This window comes from Vigna unguiculata, chromosome 11, assembly GCF_037176805.1.
Source record: "Vigna unguiculata cultivar grain cowpea cultivar isolate G323 ecotype 2 chromosome 11, ASM3717680v1, whole genome shotgun sequence".
NCBI lineage: Eukaryota > Viridiplantae > Streptophyta > Magnoliopsida > Fabales > Fabaceae > Vigna > Vigna unguiculata.
Window position 1 is genome coordinate 37,369,869 of NC_140802.1, and position 23,958 is coordinate 37,393,826.

The 23,958-nt window shown below is 31.0% G+C and overlaps 2 protein-coding genes across 2 annotated transcripts; one reads left to right on the forward strand and one right to left on the reverse strand.

Annotated features, from left to right (window-relative positions):
• Positions 1-4,565: 4,565 nt before the first annotated feature.
• LOC114170364 (protein IWS1 homolog 1-like) lies at positions 4,566-5,949 on the reverse strand. The gene is made up of 5 exons (XM_028055838.2): positions 5,756-5,949; positions 5,540-5,669; positions 5,385-5,441; positions 5,216-5,293; positions 4,566-4,727 (listed from the first exon to the last, which is right to left on the reverse strand). The coding sequence occupies exons 1-5, from the start codon at positions 5,947-5,949 to the stop codon at positions 4,566-4,568; spliced, it is 621 nt and encodes a 206-aa protein (XP_027911639.2).
• A 9,170-nt stretch (positions 5,950-15,119) lies between these two features.
• Positions 15,120-16,002, forward strand: LOC114168364 (uncharacterized). Its single transcript, XM_028053148.2, has one exon. The coding sequence runs from the start codon at positions 15,180-15,182 to the stop codon at positions 15,744-15,746; it is 567 nt and encodes a 188-aa protein (XP_027908949.1). The 5' UTR covers positions 15,120-15,179; the 3' UTR covers positions 15,747-16,002.
• Positions 16,003-23,958: the final 7,956 nt, after the last annotated feature.

A 23,958-nucleotide genomic window follows, 5' to 3' on the forward strand; every position in this document is an offset into this window, starting at 1 on the left:
ACTTTTGTCTCATTCCCATTTCCACCGGATAATAGGTATAATCTTGTACCCATATCCGTACCCGTTTTTTTACTGTTTCAATATTAATTTTAATTCATTTTTATAAAATAATAAAAAATTACGGTAAATGAAACATAATATTATCAAATATTCAATATTAGGAGGATGATTGTTTCTTCGATATCAAGTACTTTTAAAAAAATTATAATTTTTTACATTTTAGATTAAAATACCAAATAAAATTTCATGAGAACCAAAACATTTATTAAATTTGTAAACACTAATGAAACCTGGTTGATAAAATTTAACAATATTTTTAAGAGAATATAAAAGGAAAATAAATATTCAAATTAAAATATATTTTAAATGTTTGTTTAATTCAAATTTTTAAATTCTAATGAATCTTTTTTTATACACTAAACAAAGTTATAATACATCACTTGATCAAAATGACGCAAAGAACAAATAATAAACATAATAATAAAATTTTGACATAGATCCATAAAACTTGGATCTTTATTTTATTTTATAAAGATTTTGATTAATTTTGTAGTAATTAGTCAAGATAACTGAGTCTCAACATGGCCAACAAAGTAACTCAGAAACATCCCATCTTGAGTACTAACTACTCATTTAAATCCTCAAGGTTATACCTCTATCTACAAAAATCAAATCTTTATTTATCATAAGTTTTATTATGATATTAAATCATATAATTGTATAAATAAGATCATTGCATAACTAAAAATAAATATAAAAAATAAAGAAGACTAGTACGTGATGGTGATAAATATAAATAAAAGAGGATAAATATAAATTGAATAAATAGAACCATGCACAACTGAAGATAAATATAAATAAATAAAAATAAGAATTATATATAAGTTAGATGAGGTCAGGACACCTCACTTATAATAAATATAAAAATAAAATTAATTATAATGAGATAAAAATCTCCCTAACTTTTTTATGTTATCATGTAATATTTGCCTTTACGATAATAATTATTAATTTTTATTTCTTTTTAAATAAAAGCAATAATGATTTATATGTATCATAAATACATGCCATACTTTTACGATTAATATAGTTTATCCTTTAAGATTATGTCATCAATAATAATAATAATATTATTATTATTATTATTATTTTATTATATCTGAAAAAAATTATCTTATTGTAATTATTTAACCAATTTTTATCCCTTAGATATTTATAATTTTTATATTTTTCCGTTCATAGTTTATTAGATTAGATACAACATACATAAAAAGTAATGTATTATAAAATTTTAGGTGTTAATATACTCAAAATATTGTGGTATAAATTTTGAGATGTTACAACATGGATATGAAATTCTTAGGTTCTAGGATGCAGGAAGCAGGAAATGGTCTAGATCTACCTTTAGGGGTGGCAATGTGGGTCGGTCCGACCCGTTTAGGCTCGGCCCGCATAAGGACCCCACAATGCGAGCTGGCCTGCCCCGCCCCACACACTTTATCCGGACTGCAAACACTGGCTCACCTTGCATATTCCTTAGTTCGTGGCCCCCGTGCCGGCCTGCTTTTTTTTTATTTTTTTTATTTTTTTTACTTTTTTTTACTTTTTTTTATTTTTATGATAAAACTTTCCATGTTTAAAAATTGGGAAACTTTAAGAAGTTCATAAAATTAAGTAAAGACTTTGGGGAATTAGAAGATAAATTGATAATTCAACATTTTCATCATATTCATACTATGACATACCCAATGTATTCTTTAAATTTTAGCACATTAAAAAAATACATAATAATTGTCTTTTCCAATTATACAAGAATTTGAAACGTTAATGCAAAAGTCCATAAAAAAAGTAACTAATATACACAAGTGCAAGTTTTTTTTGTGCGGGCTTGCGGGCCGCGCGCCAGCCCTCACGGACTGCAAGCTTATGCGGGCCGAGGCACTATGGGCCTACGGGCTCACTACCCTGGCCCGTCCCATATTTTTTTTGCGAGCCTTCGGGCCAGCCCGACAAGCCATGCCCTAATTGCCACCCCTATCTACCTTAGAGTACTTTAAGGACATTGAATGAATGACATACTAAATATAAAAGATAAGTAACAGTATAGTAGAGCAGATGACTGCTGATGTTATGTTTGAAGACCTATGATGATAAATTATGAAACTAAATATCTATTATGAGAAAACCCCAAATTAATGAATAAATTATTAAATATCAGACCTTAAAAATATTCCTTAGTGTGATGTTTATGTACAAGCTTATCAAGAGTGGGCTTGAATATGCCAACTTCTTTCAGTAATATGATAGACCCAACACCAATTTGTTGACCACATTCAGGATGTAAAACTATTTTTTATGGACGCTGGCCTGGGCAATATGTTTTTGGTCCTGAAATAAAATAGTGTCATTATTATAATTTGTATTTAGCATGTTATTTTGGGACAAATTCGGAGCATATGCAAGATTAGAAAAATAACCTTCACAATGATAGCAGACCACCCAACTCATTTGGTTTACAATGCTTCACAACACAGGTCACAAAAGACAACATGTCAACAAGCTTTGTGGTAAACATCGGAGTCACATTTTTGATGTCACCCTCTTCCACTAAACCTGCACTTGGTATTAGTTAAGCCATTCAATTCATTTCACTTGTGAAAACAAATTTAGGTTCATTATTTATATTTAGAAAAGGTTATTCCAATATTATATTACCATGGTGTTTGATGAACCTTGTGGCCCATTTCCATGCATTTTTTCCAAAATCACGAGCAAATGTTGTTGCAGCGATGTTCTCCATAAATTATTGTGTTGATTGGCCTTGACCTACCTCACAGTTCATCATCACTGCTTGGAAATTTCTTACAAAACCAAGAATGAAAGACGTTGTTTCACTGTAACGTCGCATGAATGTGTGCAAGTCAGATTTGTCTACTTCTAGAGCCCGCCATGGTTCCATTCTCCCTACTACACATACACACAATAATAAAAAACTAAGGAAGTAAACTCGTTCAGTGGGTTTTATTTGTAGTGGTAACTTTCATAATATTAAAGTAAGAAAATTTGTTTTGACAAAATTACCCTTAAAGATTTAATTGACATGACATTTTCCCCCTTTTAAGTCCATTCCTGTTACATTGCTTATCTCACGTCTTCTACAAAACACTCTCTCAAAGTTGTCTCGTAAGCCACTCTTATTAAATTGCATTCATTGCCTTGAAACCCACTATCTGATTCTTTAGCTTGGACAAAATAAATTAAAATAATTAAACACCATTAAAGCAAATAAAATCTAGCGTTTATGTTGAACGCATAACAACTGTAGCATTTTTTGATGCATTCAAGAGGTTCAAGAATCACTTAATATCATCATTTACTTCGACCAACAAGCACCTTCCACCCATTGTCAAGGTGTGTTTTCTGACTTTAATGTTGTTGTTTTGGTGTGTTTAATATTTGTTTTGTGAAATCCACTCCTTACCGTGACATGAATGAGAAACATAGTCTAAGTTTTTCAAAGAAATTTTCCTGACCTCATTCAATGCCTATACTGATGTTCCACGTGTGGTTAAAGTTTAATCCTTCCAATTTTAATTTCATCCACAAATGGAAAATGAAGAATAAGAGGTTTGGATGACATTAATCTTCGTCATACAAGTGCACGAAATACAATAAAAAGGTTATTTGGGATATTGACACATGTATATGGTGAAAATGTTTCTGAAAACGAAATACAATATACTTTTATAATTTGATAATTTTGTACTTTTATAATTTGATAATTTGATAATCTTATAACCTTATAATCTTATAATCTTATAGTTTTATAAGTTTGTAATTTTGTAATTTTGTAATTTTGTAATCATATATTATAAAATTATGAGTTATAAAATTTTAAAATAATAAAATGACATATGATCAATAAGGTGAACTGACAAGATAATAACTACGTTGGTTTATCACCTAGTTAACACATATTGTTAACTAGGGTGACTCAGTTGAAAAAATTAAATTTATTAAGTAATGAACAGACCACTTCGACTCAATAATTAAAAGTTTTCAAATTTATTAACTTAAAACATAATTAAACCTAATATATATCGTGAATATTTATTAATCGTAAAAATCTATTAATAACAAAATAATTGTTAGTTTTGATTAATTTCATTCTTATCCTTGATGTATATCTGATCATTCAAGAATATACATAATTATTTTAACAAAGGATATTGTTTTCATCTAAATATCATTGTACAAATGAATAAAGTTAATTAAAAATTTAATCATTACAACAATATTCTTCTAAACAATTTTTACAAGTCATATAATATCTTAAAATTCGAAAAAAAAAATGCAAAACTATCTTCCTTAAATTAAAATCAAATACATTAATATAATTCTATTTTATCTGATATGTATATTATTTGAAATTAGAAATTACAAATATAAAAGATAGGATAAAAGGTATAGAGAAACAAATTTATTTATTTCAATATTTTGTGTTACGATCTAAAATAATCTTACAATTTTGTTACATAGTATTGTATTTTACAAATATTTGAGTATCAAAATCGGTTTTGCTGCTTGAAGCTGCTTCTGCCTGATGTCTTCAACTTTTGCAATTTTTTATTAATATGTTGGTGATTTGGGAGAGCGCTCTTCACTTGTTTTGTAAGCTCTGATCTTCTAAATGAAATTGTATCTTTATTATTGTATAAGGATCGAAGCTGCAAGTACAAGATACAATTGACATAAACATAACAATTAAACAAAAATAAAAATAAAAAGAGAGATTAATTATGAAAACAAATAAGGAATCAATAAAATACATTAAACATTCGTTTAAATCTGCATATTAATATGTAAAGTTTGATCCGAATTTAATTAGGATGTGAACTTATGGAATTTTAAGAGTTATATAATTAGAATATAGAACATCATATAATTATACTATGAAATATTATGGGTGTTAGAAATTTGTAGGGATTATGAAAATATGAGATATATGATAAATATAAAAAATATGTTATATGAAAGAACATGTTATTTTATTATATATATATATATATATATATATATATATATATATATATGTCTAAGAATTTTTCTTTCTTTTAAATTCAGATTTAGATGGGATGCATACTTAAATGAATGTGGACTTAAACGAATGTCTATCGTATATAATGGATCAAAAGTTAAATGGTGTATTACTTACCCATTTGTTAACCAATTCCTCGACCAGTTTCCTATTTATATTAATTTCTTCATCAGATTTTGATAGAAGCATGATTACCTGCCACAGTAAAATGTTCAAATTATGATTAGGATAGAAACATTTTAGGGGGTATTTTAAGAAAGCAAGTTAGTCACATGAGAAACCCTACATTTCCAATGCCACTATTCTTCAGTTGTTCCTTTCTATCATGGTGCTCTAAATCTATCTACATAATGAAAAAAATAAAATGTGATTCTAAATAATTTTTTCTAATAAACATAATCATGTAAAATATAATATTATATTGGTGCAAATTCAATATACATTATTCAAAATCTTCAAAATTTCTGTGCGTATGGTTAGATTTGGCAAGCTTCCATGAGGATGTGGCTCAAGCCATTTCTTTAATACAGTCAACGATCCTTGATCTAAAAACTCTTGTTGAAGATGATTCCTGCAAAATAGTTGATGAAAAAGTTATTAGAATAAGGATAAAGTTATTATCAAAAATTAAAAATTAAATTTAAATTAACCACATACTTTGAGAGGACCTCGATCAAAAGTGGCAACTTCTTAAGTTTATTAATGACAAGTTTTCCCTGTCGGTAAAGATCAACATCCTCCTCAACAGCAACTTCAAACTCAGTCATGACATTCATGACTGAGAAAGTTATTTCAGCATAGCTTCTCTCATTTCTTTTTCTTTTTTTTCCTATTTGGAAAAGATCATTCATTTTTTGACCCTCTTCACCTTGCTTTATCTAAAATTTCATTTAACACATATAAATACATCAGAACAACCTTCTCGAGAAACACAAATCCTAAAATCAATTCCAAATCAAATAAATAATAAAATGTATATATACATCATAATCACTCCTAATAATCATATCCGTCATCTCTATGTAAGAAGAAATGTATGAACAAAAATTGAATGGAGAGCTTTTGATTGAAGTGAAAGAGTTTATGATTGAAGTGAGACTTTTCTGAAACAAATGTGTTATTATATAGGACTTTTAAAGATAAAAAGATTTAGATAATGATATAGTAATTATCTTTAAACAATGTAATTATAATAAATAAAAAATATTTGATTTTTAACTTAATCTTTTATATGATATAATAATTTTAGAAAATATTAAAATATTCATGTTTAATAGATAAGATAATTTGAAAAAAGATTAAATTTTAAAATAAAGGATTATTATATATAGATATTTGATAAAATTGATTCTATAATTTACAAACTTCTTCTTAAATCAATATAATAAATATATTTAATATAAAAGGGTTATATTTTTAAGAAATTAAAATCATTAATAAATCATAATATATATATATATATATATATATATATATATATATATATATATAATATTCTTGTTTTTATCGATTTTGCTATCAATGATTAATGAAAAACTGAAAATGACATATCTATAGAATTTTCTTTCTCTTTTGCATTTGTGTGCTATAAATATATAATACATCTGTAATGTTAATTTACATAAAACATGACATATCTTTTCATAATTATCTTATATTTCAAAATTTTTAAAATTGTCTTATCTAAATAAGGCAATTTTATCTTATATTTCAAATCTTATCATCTTACATTTCAAAAATTTTCAAAATTATCTCATATTTCAAGTCTAATTTTTTACAATACAATATATATATATATATATATATATATATATATACTATTAATATGTAATATATCCGTAATGTTAATTTACATATAAAACATGACACATCTTTTCAATATCATCTTATATTTTCAAATATAATCTTTTCAAAATTATCTTATATTTCAAATTTTTTAAAATTTCTTTATCTAAAAAAGAAAATTTTATCTTATATTTCAAATCTTATTATCTTGCATTTAAAAGATTTTCAAAACTATCTTATATTTCAAGTCTATTGTTTGATAATATCTTATCATATATATATATATATATATATATATATATATATATATATATATATATATATATATATTTTCATTCGTGTGATATTAATATATAATTTATTTGTGATGTTAATTTACATATTAATATATCTTTTCAATATCATCTTATATTTTCAAATATAAACTTTTTAAAATTATCTTATATTTCAAATTTATTTGCCTTGTTTAGATAAGACAATTTTATCATATTTCAAGTCTTATATTCAAATCTTATTATTTTTTATTTGAAATCTTATTATATTTCAAATCTTATGTTTGATTAGATCTTATCAAACCTAACAAAAATATTTTAATATTAATAAAATTTTAATATCTTTGCAAAATTATCTTATCTTTTTAAAAAATTTTGATATATTGATAAATTTAAATATTTTCTTAAAATTATTTTACCATATAAAAGCTTAAGCTTAAAAAATCAATTTTATTTTGATTTATTATAATTGCATGGTTTAAAGATAATAATTGAATCATCATTTAAATCTTTTATATTTAAAAGTCCTATATTGTTGGGTTATATTTTTTCATATATAAGTCTTACACATATAAGACATTTGACACCACTTTTATCCCAAAATCTTAAGGCAATATTTTTTCATATATAAGTCTTTTATCTTTATTCTTATATAGTGTTTAACTTTGTCTCACTAGTGCAGAATTGCGATTTTACCTCGCCTTATAGGCCTCGGTTGACCAGCAACCGAAGCATATAACGGTGCGGTGACAATTTTGAAATTAAAGGCAACTTATAGGCCTCGGTTCTGAAGAAACCGGTGCCAAACGCTGTAATAGGCCTCGGTTAAGGAGGCCCGAAGCCAAAAAGATTGCCAGAAATTTCAAAAATGCCATTGACGTTGGGACCTATAGGCTTCGGTTGGGGAAAAGCCGGTGCCAAAACCGGGTATAGGCCTCGGTTCTAAGTGGAACCGAGGCCATATTGTTTAATTAGGGCTCAAAAACAGAACCCCTTCTTCCTCGCATGCAGCTGCCATTTCTCTCTGCAAATTCGTGCTGCCACTGCCATCGCCTCTCGTGCTGCCGCTGCCACTGCCGCTGTTGCGCTGCCATCGTCGCTGTTTCTTCTTCTCTCCGCGACTTCCGGCGAGCCCACCACTCGAGACCACCACGCGAGCCTCCTGCCACCGCCGTCTCATCTCGCGTCCAGCCACCACCACGCGGGACCACCACGCGAGCCCCCTGCCGCCGTCTCGTCTCGCGTCCGTCCACCACCACGCGAGACCACCACGCGACTTGGACCACCATTTATGGAACTGCCAGCTGGCAAGTTCTCTGGCTTTGAAATCGCAAGGTTCTGAAACGAAACCGGTTGTAGCAGCTTCTGATTCCCAAACCCATTTACCGCAACGCTGCTCTCACCTTTCTGGCTGTCCCCACCGAACATCATTGTCGCCATGCGCTGCTGCAGCAGCTTCAGGTGCAAGTCTTGGTTGATGTTGCTGAGCGACTCAATTGAAGAGGCAAGGCTGCCGTGAACGTTCATGGCTTCCATGGTCTGCAGGGTTTGCATTGCACTGTTCAAAGGATCAGAGAGTGAGGCCCTCTCTGACCTACGTAGAGCCCAGAGGTCAGGGTTGGGCGGAACAAGACCCAAGAGAAGGTTTGAAACAGCAGCAGCAGGGGGGTCAAGCTGGAAGGCAGAAAAAGCAGAAAGGGAAGTGGTGGAAAAAAAAGAAGCCCATATGGCCTCGGGTGCATCCAAAACCGAGGCCAAAAGGGTATCGAAAAAAGCCCTTATGGCCTCGGGTGTACCCAAAACCGAGGCAGAAGGGGACTCTATGGCTTCGGTTCTTAACCGAGGCAAAAAGCTATGACCTTTTGGCCTCGCCCCAATATGCTTCGGTTCCTGAACCGGTGCAGAATATTAAAAACAACCGCTGCCAAAGGCCCTTTTTGCACTGGTGTCTATTCTATCTAATGTGGGACTTTGACTCACACTTAGACTATTCCCAACAATCTCCCCTCAAGGTGAGTCCCTTGTTTTTTTTTTCTTTTCATATGGATATATTTTCCTTCAAGTTTTTTTTTTCTTTTCATATGGATATATTTCCCTTCAAGTTTTCCTCTTTGTTGTTTATGAACATGGACAAAAGAAACACAATCAAATATTTTATGAGGAAAGCTAATAGAATGATTTATATGCGGGTAAAAAAATGAAATACCTCCACTGAACATTTTAATTGTAAAACAGTAGAGGGTAACATGTTAATTAAATAAGTGGTAGAGAGAATGACTTCCCCTAAAATATTTTTAGAACATTGTTTTGAAAGAGGAGTGCGCTTGTTTGTTCTAAAAGATGTGCATTTTTTGTTCAACAACTTCATTTTGTTGGGGGTGTATAAACACATGAAGATTCATAAATTATCCCTTCATTTTGAAAAAAAAAAAGTCTAAGGATTAAAATAATTCTTAGCATTATTATATCTAAATTTCTTGATAACCATCCCAAATTGATTTTTAACTAGTGTCACAAAATTCATTACAACAAAACTAACCTCAAATTTGTTTTTAAGGAGAAAAAGTCACGTTATCCTTGTACAATCATCAATAAAAGTAACAAATCATTTAGCTCCTAAAATATTTGAAACATTAGAGGGACTCAGACATGAATATGAATCAAATAAAAAGGATTATAACATATTTTATAGCAAGTAGGAGGAAATGAAACACATTGGTGTTTTGCCAATTCACCAACCTCACAATGAAGATTATGCATGTTCAAATTCAAAAGCCTTGAACAAAGAAGGAAGCCAACATTTTATTACACAAAAATGAGGGACGTCCAAGACAATAATGATGCAACTGAATTTTTTCCTGATCATGTATTGATGATTCAGTCATGCAAGAGTGACTCATAATAGGCTGGTTCAAGTCTCCCATATAGTGAAGGTCATTTCAATCTCTAACATGTCCAATTGTCCTCCTCGATTTCTTGTCCTGTAATATACAAGAACTTCTATGAAAAATCACATTACAAGAGAGGTTATTGGTAAGATTTTTAATGGATGTCATATTTGTGGACAATTTAGGAACATGTAGGACATTTTTCAAGAGTATGGTTAGGTATACTATTGTATCTCCTTGACTTGCTACAATTATCATCTTTGCATCAAGTGTGGAGGTTCTTTTATTACTAGAACATGAAAAATATGTGGAAAAGAATTTAGGAAATGTTGTCATGTGATCGGTGGCTCTAAAATCTAAAATCTAGTGAAAAGGATATTTTAGACATTAAATCCAACAAAAAAATGATAACTTACCATAATATGTCAATGAACATATATTTATAAATTTTTCATGTTACTAAAGAAGGATTTTACTCTTTGTAACTCATGGTTTAGTTATGGAAAATCCTTCTTGATTTACAAGAACAACATCAGCTGATTAAGACCATTTGGGATCTTTTGTTTCATTCAACCAATACGTTGAATGCACATTCTTGTATTCTTTTATATATATATATATATATATATATATATATATATATATATATATATATATATATATATATATATAAAATTTATAAAAAAGTTTATGTTTAAATAATTGTATTAATAAGAAATTTTAAATAATTATGTTTAAATAGTATATAAATATAAATAATATATTAATTAATATTTAAAATCTAAATACTATTTAAATAGTTATATTAATCAAAATTTTTAAGTAATTATATTTACATAATATATAGATATAAATAATATATTAATTAATATTTAAAAACTACATTAATTAGAAATTTTAAATAACTATATTTTAAAATAATATACTATTTGATATTTAAATAATTATATTAAAAAAGAATTTGAAAGTTCTTTTTGTGGTTGAATAAAATATATTATAATGAAAGAATTACGAAAGGTTAATAAAGTGTAAAATTGTGATTGGATTGTGATGCGTTAAATCAAAACTCAGCTTATTAAATCATATAACGAAATTATTAAATTATTAAAAAGAAAATTAGGTTTCCTTTCATACTCTTCATCTCGTTCCTATTTCCTTTGCAACGCAACACTATCATGTGTCCATCGTGTGAACTTCAGCCCTTTGGATGGTGTTTGCTCTGCATATCTGGAAGTAGGGATGTCAACAGGGCGGGTAGGGTACGGGTAGTAGTTTCTCTGTATCTTACCCGCTGGATAAATATTTGTCATGTACCCGTACTCATATCCGTCGGGTATCCGTTATGCGGGTACTCGTCTATTTTTTTCATATCCGCGGATATCCACGGGTACCAGCAGGTATTTAAAAAATAAATATTTAATCATAAATTCAAATAAAATAAAATAAAATACATCACTGTTATAAATTTTAAATAAATTTCAAACTAACTCAAGTCCATACAAGTCCAAATAATTATAAAAATAAATATAAAATGACGTTCAACACAATGGAAATTATTTAATTAGTGTTTTGATCAACAAGCCTACTTTCTCCGACTGATTCCTGAAAAATAATCAAATAATAAACCTCAACTGTCACGTGCCAAGTATTCTTATTTTGATTTCATCATTTGACAACAAGCATGCCATAAACGTCATTGTCTATATAGGGTTTGATGTATATGTCCAATTTCAAAGAAGGGAAAGAGAAGAATGTCAAGGGATGTGCTTGGAAGAAGAAAACATACCAATACTTGAAATTGGAATAATGAAGACAGAAGACAAGATGTGCAGCTTATAAAAAATTAGGACAAAATGTTTTTTACTAATATATATATATATATATATATATATAAGAGTATTTTTGTGAATTAAAGTTTAGCGGGTACGGGTATCCACGGGTACAGATACTATAATACTCGTACCCGCCCCATTAACATGCGGGTATCAAAATTACCCGTACCCACGAGTAACAGGTATCCATTTTTAATATTCATTTCCTACTCATTGTGGATTTTATCCATGGATACCCATGGTTAGGGATACTTTTTACATCCCTATCTAGAAGCAACGTTGTGTCAAGCACATTATATATATACATAAATTCTTTTTAACAATTTTATAATTTGACCCAACAGTTTTAGAAATAAAAACAAAATTAAAGTATAATAAATAAAAATAACGTCAAAAATTTCTAAGATATCTCAATTAACAATAAATAATTTAATACTAATAATATTAATAATTTATTAATGACAACAATAATTTATTAATGATATTAATGACTTATTAGTTATAATTTATTAATAGTAATTTATTAATGACAATATAACATATTAATAATAATATTAATTTATTTTCGTGTAATATTTAATTAAAAATATTTTCAACCAATTGCTTTTAATTTTATTTTAAAATAAATTAAACCTAATATTTTTTTATTAAAAATCTAATTACATTAAATTAATTTTAACTGATTAGATTTTATTTTATATTAATTTTAATCACAAGTGTAAACTTGTGATCTTACATCTTAATTTATAAAATTGTTTTATCTATTACATCTATCAATTTAATCACAAACTTTTTTTTTAATTTTTAATATTCACCTATTCATTCATTAAAACAAATGATTCAGAATTTCTTGTATGTTTTCTTAAATTCATCCTTTCACTTATCTATCCATAAACTACAAGTATCATTGTTGTTATTGAATATTTTTTCTCAAAAAAAAAAATCAATAATATTAGAGTCTATGATTCATTTTAATGATGGGCTCAAATAATATGACACTACTTAATCCTTGAAAATTAAATTAAAATAGGATAGTATCTCACTGAATAAAACTTGAAAAAAAGATTGAAGTTTGTAAGTCCAGTGATGCAACCGACCCAAATGCATAATTTTTAAAGAAACAAACATTCCCGTAACTTAAAAGATCGATGTTATTGCCCATTCATTAAGGTGATACTTCTAACATTATTCTATAATTTTTAATATAATATTATTCATTATATATTTTATTTATCTCTTGATATAAACTTATATAATTAAGATGTCAGAGTTTAAAAGTTGTGAATCATTTGTTCAAAAGTTCTTTTTAACAAAGACTTTAAATATACTTTATAAATTCTCACATGAATGAGTCTTTTGGATATCTATATCATCATTTCAATTGAACAATGCATTATTATTGATTCCATCTTTATCGAGGATAACCACTACTTTCTTGCATATATTGAATTGGTTTAATTATGTCTTTGATCCCTATTTTCGGGTCAAAATCTCAATTTTGTTTTTCTTTTTTCAGCCGTCTCAATTAGGTACCCAATTTAGTTAAATATCTTAAAATTACCATTTTTGTTAAGTTTTTGTAAACGTAGTTTGTGATTGCTGAGGTGGATTTGTGTTACTAAAATGTGTGAATAAGACGTGTAATGTAGTGTGAAAATCGTTTTATTGTATGAAATGCCTAAAGCTTCTTCTCTTTTATTGAGTCATGAATGCCTAAAGCTTCTTCCCCTCACCTTTCCCTTCTCCCATTAAAACAATAATTTTTAAAAGAAAAAAAGTAACAACCTCACTCACTCCTCCACTCACATTGATAACATAAACAACAATCATCAACAAATTCATCAAAAGTCAAGCTCAAATTCAGTGGTTTCAGACCCAAACACCACAGACTGCGTGTGCAACTCTCGAATCAAGATAATTTGATCCAGAAACCAACTCAACACAACAATAGAAAGAAAAAAAAGGAGGAAGAAGAAAAAGAAAAAGAAGCAGAAGAATAGTCTATGAACAAGAGAAGAGAATAGAAGAGAGGGGCTTCATGCTTCTTTCGTTGATGCCATGGCTTTCTCCATGCGGTGTTCAATCCACAACCATCGAACCACCAAGAATCTGCAGCAGTTTTGGAACTCACCTCCAGTGGACAAAGCACCTTCGCACACCACGAACACGTTTCAGCCATTGTAGCGCGCATCAGCATCACAGATCTGCCATTATCATCTCCATTGCAATGTTCAACACCGCACCTGAAACACCACCTTCTCGCACCATTGACGGAGACGAGAACACAGATCCCTGCACAAGCTTTCTTCGCGCAACCGTCAACTTGCAGCAGCGAAACCTTCACGCATCACCACGCATTGCGTAACCACAATCACTGCTCTGGAACGTGAACTCGTTGCCATTGTTTCGCAAGATCAACAGACTCAACGCAACTCACAAACCAGATCTTCACCATGACGCCTGAACGAGAAAGACGCACATCCACCATTGTTGCACCTCGACGCCGAAGCACCTGTAGGTCTACACACGAACCAACCGCGCCACCATGCCTCGAAGGAGAAGAACGAAACCTCCACTGCACCAGCATAAAAGCCGCAAAATTTCTAATTTTAATTCTTAAATCAGCTTTCTTTTTGCTGCCACATCACCGATTTATGTCCTTGTCACTCTTTCATTGACCAACTATGTCATATTACTGTTCAGAGTTTAAAAAAACTTAACAGAAATAATAATTTTGAAACATTTTAACTAAATTGGAAACCTAATTGAGACAGTTGAAAAAAGAGAGATCAAATTGAGATTTTGATCTAAAAATAAAGATAAAAACATAATTAAACCTATTGAATTATAAACCTTAACCAAACACATTCACATCTTTATCTTCATTCTCTACTCTTCCTTTTTTTTTTATTAACTTTATTTTATAATACGACAAGTTAATGATAACGTTTTTTCTCTTTAATAACCTGACGGTGCTCTACTTATCACGATTCATACTCATTTTAATCTTTTTTCATTGACAGTTTTAATCGCAAATGCAATGTATGAGTAGCTTTTAGTCGTTGGTGACATTAATTTGTTTACACGGGTTTGTTCTCAAGTAGGATTCAACCCTAACTTTTAGGCAAAATCCAATTCTTTCGATTTCTACCAACTTAATCCCAAAATTTTGAGTCCCAAAAATTTTCTATATAATGACGATAAGATCACACACTTTCTTCTGCGTTCATCAAGAACACTGTTTTTTCCTCAAAAACAAGTTTTCAAAGGCCCTAATCCCTATTACCCCTATTAGCCAGAATCCATGGCCACCCACCTTCTAAAAAGACGAAGAGGCCTTAGAATCTGTTTGTGCTTGTCCTCACTTTTGATCCTCGTTGCTGTGATCATGATCTTAATTTTTACCATCTTTAAGCCCAAGGACCCTTCGGTATTCGTCCACCCTGTTGACCTTAAACACTTTCAAGTACTCTCACCAAATTCAAGAGGTGCCCCTTTGGCCTTGGTGATCACAATTCAGAACCCAAACTATGCAAGTTTCAAGCATAGAAATTGCAGTGGCTATCTTAAATATGGTGACACCATTATAGCAGGAATTCCCTTAGAACAAAGATCCTACCCTGCAAGAAGCACTACAGATGTGACCACTACTGCAGATATTCAGACACATAAATTGATAAAAGATCCAAACTTTTTGTCTGCTGTGGAAGGTGGGGTCTTCAATATGACATCAGAGGCCAAACTTTCTGGGAAAGTGAGGATGGCGAATATTATTAGGTTGAAGGCGAAGGTTTATCTCTCTTGTACCATCTCTTTGAACATATCTGCTTTTCAGACCACTTCCACCTGCATCTCCAAACTCAAGCTATGATCCTTAATTTCAAAAGGAACTTTGCATTAACATCACTTGTGATTGGTTTAAATTGCCAACATGGATTGATTCTGATGCTTTATATATATTATATATATAGCTGTTGCAATCAAGTGAAAAACTCTTGGAATTCAGGCATGTATAGTAATTTTTAGGCTTGCTTCACTATGCACCACACAAAATTATTGATTCATAGCCAACACATTCATATTAATGATAACAATGCATTCCAATTAACTTATATTATTGATGTGTTATTATTATTATTCTGGTATTCTTTTGAGATGCTTTCATTTGACAGAAAAATAGAGCAGAAAGCTAGCTAGAAGAACCACAAGTAGTGATGTCTTTATTATTCATTATGCTCAATATCTCTTTATTCAATGCACACAACCTCTGCTGAAAAGACTTTCCTGTGCAGAAAGAAAACACACACAAAATTATATGTATTTTTAATTATAAACTATTATTAATATATTTAATAATGGAATTATTTAATATATATTTATTTATGTTCTTTTACTGGATTGTTAAATATTTAAGAGTTCACTAATATTTAATTTTGGAAAGTTTAACATTAAACTTTTAAGAAAAATAGGTGAGAAAGTCAATCATTTTATCTAAATAAGGAAATTGAATATACTATTTTAATAAAAGCGGCAGGTATATTGTACATTGGACTATACTATCATAACCCTTTGAATATTTAGTAAGTTAATTTCTAAATAATTAAATCCTTCAAATCATTCAAAGAATTTATTTTAAAGATATGAAACACAGTATAAGTATAAGTAAATATATAGGCTTTGTTAAACTAATATGATACAAGATAGTACAAAAAAATGAATTCAGCTCTTCTAAAAATACACTTTAATAGAAAATAAGAAATTATAAATTTGGATTGCGTAGAAGTAATATTACTTTATTGTGTTGATTGAAAGAAAGTTTGAATATAGATTGTTGGAAACTAAATTATTAAGGATAACAAAAATTGTTGAGTGACCTATGTTACAATAATCATCACTAGATTTGTCACTGTGACATTTTTAGAATTTTGACGTGTACATATAATTTGTCACCCCAATTTTGTACATGTACAACCTGTTTATATTTTCTTTCCTTATTTCTAATCGTTAAGTTAAAATAAAATAAAAAATAAATAATTTGTAATAATAGTTTAAAAATTGTTTATGTCGTGTCGGTTATGCCTTCTAAGCTCATGCTTTGCGAGAGTTACCATATGCTAACACCCTTTTCAATCTCATTTTTTTCTAGCGAATGTTTTTCTCTATGCATCTCTTGAATCCTCGGTCATTTTTTGACATTTAATCTTGTGTCGGCTTTATTTCGACTTTCTCTTTTTCGATACCATGTGTAACCCTCTTTCTTTAATCTTGTGCTCAATATCCTCATCTTTCAATGTGAAACACAAACATTAATTCCTTACTTTGTCGGGGACACTACTTATGCCTTCGAGGACTCTCTAAACACCTCCTCTTCTTTGGAGCCATTCGCTAACTTCCCTTGCTCCAACAAACCTAAAATTATAAATGAGCACAAAAATATTCAAGTGGACTTTTGCAATCAAGCAAGCAAAATCTATCGAGCTGGCCTATTGACTAAAAAACTGCCTTAGATAAGATTGTTAGATAGGGCTATAGTGTTGCCTACAAGAACCACTTGAAGCAATGTGCTCTCACCTGAGCATGCCTATGTTCACTATGGCTATTCATCTCTGGAACAAGGAGCTCAATGCAATGGAGCTACCTTATGGGCCATACGCTCCTCCAAACCTCTTCGAGGTTGTTGCTATTACAAGCCTTGAGCTTCTAGGTGACACCTATCACCTTGTTGCTTTCCCCATAACACTAATCTTGAAGAAAAAATTTGATGGGAAAAGAAGGCTTATCGACTCTTTATAATAGAGCACTTTGTTGATGACCCCAACGTGCCTGTTACCCTTGAAGAACACATAGCCTTCTTGGTGTACTGGCTATGTTACCCATGTTTTCTACCTTTGACTAATCCAAATTTATTCTCATTTTTTAAATTTAGCCTACCTTCTTATACAGGCTCATCACCCATATGTTTGGCGAAACATTTCATAATCAGTGTGTATACCACCTTTCTAGAGGTTGTCGATCTCTTAACAATTTAAAAAACATGTGTGTTTTTATACACTGTCTTTTTGTTTTTTTTTTTTGTATTCTAGGCTCCTCTTATCAAACCCGTTTCATTTCACCCCACCACACATTTTGAAAGATTTTAAATTATTGTGGCAATTTTGTCGTGATATTCAACACTGTAACAACCTAATGTGATAGATGCGGTCTCTAATAATTTTGTAAGATATTGATTTCTGAAATAATGGTGGCTCCTCCCAATGTGATCATGGTGGGTCCGCCTGAAAAAAGAAAAAGTAGGCTTGGGGGAAACTGTCCCCTTCCGGCTGATCGCCCAAAGGAGTCGCCACGACGAAGCGTCAACTTCCATTGTTGGTGGTGTGTTATGGACTAGCTTGCACTTGGGGGAGAATGTCACCTTCCATCTAAACTCCAAAGAGAAGGAGTTAATGAAGGGTCTGATGGCAAAGTGCTAACTGGAATTTGGATTCTCTGCTGGTTTTTTTGTACTGTTTCTCTACTGTGTCTTCATAATACACTGATTACCACTTATTTTGACATTTTAAAATATATTAATAAGATATTTAAAATATTAGTACAGTGTACTTTTAATGCTCAGTAGAGAACAACACCAAAAAAACCAGTAGAGAATCTGGGCTTGTGCTAACTGTGGTCTCTGAATTTTGTTTAAGGGTAGTTATGTTGTGTAAGCGAGTCACCCCGGGACCAGTCGGTCGAAGGTTACACATTAGGATAATGTCAGGCCAATCTCACAACTGCTCTCTAGGATAATGCCAACTTGTCCCTCCAGTTGAAGGTTGCACATTATATATATATATATATATATATATATATATATATATATATATATATATATATATATATATAAATGATACAATGACTACTATTTCTTACCACTTCTCTTACCACATTACGTGTCATTTGTTATTGAATTTTAATTTGTTTTTTTCCTTAACTTAAAAGCTGCAGGGGAAACTGAAAAATCACTTGCACGTTGTGCCAAACACTCACACTCTCTTACCATTACACCATTCTTTCAAACAGAACCCATTTCCTCTCCACCCTAAAAAATTCCCAAACCACCGAAGCTTCCATTGAAGAACCCCAGCCCCATTCTTTTCCACCCACTAAGGAGGTTAGGCATTGTCGAAGGTGGCATTTTCGGGCTCCCCTCTCTTCTCCCCGGAACCCCACAACAATTGCGAAACTTCGTCCTCCCTTTCATTTCCGGTAGGCGTCGTCGAGAATGAAGATCAAGTATGCATTTTGTAACCCTTCCATTTTCTTTCTTCGTTTCCACCCACGAAAAATCAGTATTCATCTTCTCCTTTCATCTTGACTTCTACGTTTGTGCTTGGTCTCCACAGATTAGGGGTTTTGGACGCTTTCTATTTGAATTTGAAAGGAATCCCATTAGTGAAAAAGATTAATTATTTCTCCATTTTCCCTTAGGGTTTTTGTGTGAACCCATTGATTGATTACAAATAAATGGTCATTGTGTGGATTTTATGGTTTTAAGATAGATAAATTGTGATTTTTTGTGTCTACATAGATGGATTGCAAAGAAATGGGTCATTCTTTCGTTTTTAGGTTTTCTAGCATTTCGAATTTTTTTGAGTTGTGGTTTTAAGAATTTGGATCGTTTGTGATTGTGTGGTGTGTAGGGAATTTTCATATGGTTGTGTATGCATATTTAATTGCACTACCGTTGTGGTTAAGTCGTGTTGTAATAATTAGATGTGGTGTTGGCTACTATGTTATTTGAATACATGCGTTATGTTAATTGTTTATCTTAGTTAACTATTTTGGACATCGAAACATTATATTTGAAACCATTTTCATTACAATGATTTCCATCTCCATAGTTTATGGGAAGTTTTGCACTAAAGTTGTTGTAGGTCCATGCAGATGGGCAGTGTATATATTTTGAAATTGAAACATATAAATGGTATACCATTGTGACTAAACATTCGATAGCATTTCTATACAGGAACATCTGCTAGCGGCACATCTGTTGCTGCATTCTCTTCTGGTTTTGGTTTTTCGGTTGTTGGAAGCTCAGAAGCTGAAACATCTAATGCACTTGCCTATGATGATGCCACCTTTGATGTTGCAACCTCTGAAGTTTAAAGCTTTGTTGGTCATGAGTTATCCTTTTTCAATAATGTTTCAAGATTTCTAGTGTATTTTATTTATGTGTCCGCTTAAGACCTTCTCCACCTTTTGAAAAATATTATTTTAATTTATTTGTTGGTATGCCTTTCATTCCATGATGAAATGCGTTTTGCAAATGGAAGAGGAAACTATTTTAGTACTGCAACTTTACCTCTGTTTGTGGCTTTGAAAAAGACATGGCTAACAATTGTTCATACTAATATGGCCGACAATTTTTTGAAATTAACATGCAACTCAAGACCAATTAAGTTGTAACTCATGAAGGATTTTTTGCACAAAATAACAATAACAAATTTGGAAAGTGCAACAGGAAGTATGAGGGTGAGACCTAAAGATTGCACAATAATATCTCACTCCATTCCAATTCTTCTAAACCAACTATAATTGCATTTGTGAACCTGTCCTATTTATGAATTTAACTTGCAACACAAAATCAATTAGGTTGTTACCAAGAGATGACTTTTTCGACAAAAAAAAATTATACATTTTGAAAGTGGATCCCAGTTGTGCAGAAACATAACATTCCCCATCTTAGTTCTTTTAAACCAAGTATAAGTGCACTTATGAAAAAACTTCCCAGGCACATTTTTGAATTTAACTTGCAACCCAATACCAATTATTTTGTTACCCACAATTGACTTTTTGCACGAAATTTTTTTTTATACATTTGGAAAGTGCAGGGGGAAACATAATTCCCTCTTTGAAATGGTGGATCCCTGCTATGCACAGACATAACACACATAATCCCAGTTCTTCTAAACAAAGTATAAGTGCATTTCTGAAAAAACTTCCCTGACACAATTTTGAATTTAACTTGCAACCCAAAACCATTTAAGTTGTTACTCACAATTCACTTTTTGCACGAATTTTTTTTTATACATTTGGAAAGTGTAGGGGAAAACATAATTCCCTCTCTAACATAGTGAACCCTAGTTGTGCACACACATAACATACCTCATCTTAGTTCTTTTAAACCAAGTATAAGTGCACTTATGAAAAAACTTCTCACGCACATTTTTGAATTTAACTTGCAACCCAATATCAATTATGTTGTTACCCACAATTGACTTTTTGCACGAAATGTTTTTTATACATTTGGAAAGTGCATGGGGAAACATAATTCCCTCTCTGACATGGTGGATCCCAGCTGTGCACATACATAACACACCCCATCCATTTCTTCTAAACCAAGTTAAGTGCATTATTGGAAAAACTTTCCTTGAACATTTTTTAATTTAACTTGCAAGACATAACCATTTAAGTTGTTACCCATAGTTGACTTTTTGCACAAAAAAAACATTTGGAAAGTGCACGGGGAAACAAAATTCTCTCTTTAACATTGTGGACCCCAACTATACAAACATAACACACCATTGTAATTCTCTTAAACGAAGTATGAGTGTATTTCTAGAAAAACTTCCCTAGCACATTTTTTTTAATTTAACTTGCAACCCAAGACCAATTAAGTTGTAACCCATACATGAATTTTGCACGAAAAAACAATTGAGACATCTCAAAAGTGCAGGTGCAAACAAAATTCCCTATCTCACATGGTGAACCCCATCTGTGCTGACATATAACACACCTCATTTCAGTTCTTCTAAAGCAAATATAAGTGCATTTGGGGAAAAACTTCCCTCCTCCATTTGGAAATAATCTTGCAACCCAATAACAACAATTACAACTTTCAAAAATGTAAGGGGAAACAAAATTCTCTCCCTGACAAATACCACAACTTAAGCATACATCTCAACAACTTATTTACTAAGAACATGTGAATCTCACATACAAACACATCATGTTCATACCTATAAAGGTCGTAACTTAGTCAAATAATATAACTTTTAAACTTCATTCTAACATATAAAGAGTTCTAACAATTAAACATTTCAAAAAAGTTTCCAACTAATTAAGCAACTTCCTCCTACCATAACTCGCAAATGGAGTTCGAATACAACGACTTTTGTAGTGTCTGTGTGGTTGATGCTTCATTTGCGCATATATATTGCATTCCTCCAATTGCTCACTATCTTCATTTCTATTTCGACCTTCTTCATCTTCATGAACGAAATAGGCACCAAAATGATAAGAATGATTGTTTGTCTGCATACAAATGCCTAATGTTTAGTCCCAATGGTATACCATTTATATATTTCAATTTCAAAATATATACAATGCCCATCTACAAGGACCTGCAACAACTTTAACGCAAAAACTCCTATAAACTATGGAGATAAAAATCATTGTAATGAAATTGGTTTCAATATAATGCTTCGATGTCCAAAATAGTTAATTAAGGTAAACAATTAACATAACACAAGTATTCAAATAACATAACAGCCAACACCACATCGAATTATTACCGTTTGACTTCACCACAACGATAGTGCCATTAAATATGCATACACAACCATACAGAACTTCCCCAAACACCACAAAATCACAAATGATAAAAAATGCTTAAAATCACAACTCAAAAATTCGAAATGCTAAAAAACTTAAAAATCAAGGAATGACTAATTTCTTTGCAATCCATCAATGAAGACGTAAAAAATCACAATTTATCTATCTTAAAACCATAAAATTCACACAATGACCATTTATTTGCAATCAATCAATGGGTTCACACAAAAACCCTAAGGGAAAATGGAGAAATAATTAATCTTTTTCACTAATGGGATTCCTTTCAAATTCAAACAGAAAGCGTCCAAAACCCCTAATCTATGGTGACCAAGCACAAACATGGAAGTCAAGATGAAAGGAGAAGATGAATACTTATTTTTCGTGGGTGGAAACGAAGAAAGAAAATGGAAGGGTTACAAAATGCATACCTGATCTTCATTCTCGACGACGCCTACCGGAAATGAAAGGGAGGACGGAGTTTCGCAATTGTTGTGGGGTTCTGGGGAGAAGAGAGGGGGGCCCGAAAATGCCACCTTCGACAATGCCTAACACAAGCCTTACTGGGTGGAAAAGAATGGGGCTGGGGTTCTTCAATGGAAGCTTCGGTGGTTTGGGAATTTTTTAGGGTGGAGAGGAAATGGGTTTTGTTTGAAAGAATGGTGTAATGGTAAGAGAGTGTGAGTGTTTGGCACCACGCGCGAGTGATTTTTCAGTTTCCCCTGCAGCTTTTAAGTTAAGGAAAAAAATAAATTAAAATTCAATAACAAATGACATGTAATGTGGTAAGAGAAGTGGTAAGAAATAGTAATCATTGTATCATTTCTCATATATATATATATATATATATATATATATTAAAATAATAATATTTAGGGATAGTATGTAATAATTATAAAGATGGGTTTAGGGTCATCCCACACAATAGTATAGGATAAGTAAGTTAAAGAAATAAAATGAGATTAGAGACATCCTACACAATAAAATAGCATAAAATATGTAAAAAAAAAAAATGCAAAATGGTATATGACTCCTCCCCTTACCTTAGTAGTTGTAGGAAATTTACTCTATTATTTGATTGTGTCTCTTTGTCTTTATCCTTTTTTTTTTTACTCTTTCTCTCTCACATAATACCTCACATATATTGTCCCTCTATTCTTCTTTTTTTACAACTTCACCAGCCCTTATACAGAGGCGTTGATGTGGAATAAAATTTCTCTTCATTTAATGACATTTCAAACACGTTTCATAATAGTATTTGACTTAACATTAAAGTAAAAATGTGTCAAATAGTATAAACAACTAAAATACAATCTTGAAATGGGTACGAAACACCAAATAAACCTAAAAAATTTTATTAAAATGACTAAATTCACGTATTTTGAAAGAGAAGTACTAAATTGGTTCAAAGTTTCAAAATTGACTAATTTAAAAATTCACTGAAAATTAAGGGACCAAAAACATATTTAATCCTTATTATTATTATTATTATA

Bases quoted from the DNA above. Each gene is read 5' to 3' on its own strand.
- LOC114170364 (XM_028055838.2), bottom strand. From the start codon at position 5,949: ATGAATGATCTTTTCCAAATAGGAAAAAAAAGAAAAAGAAATGAGAGA. The intron at 5,670-5,755 runs GTATGTGGTTAA...ACTATTTTGCAG, and splicing joins TTGATCGAGGTCCTCTCAAA to GAATCATCTTCAACAAGAGT. The intron at 5,442-5,539 runs GTATATTGAATT...TTCATTATGTAG, and splicing joins TTTTGAAGATTTTGAATAAT to ATAGATTTAGAGCACCATGA.
- LOC114168364 (XM_028053148.2), top strand. From the start codon at position 15,180: ATGGCCACCCACCTTCTAAAAAGACGAAGAGGCCTTAGAATCTGTTTG.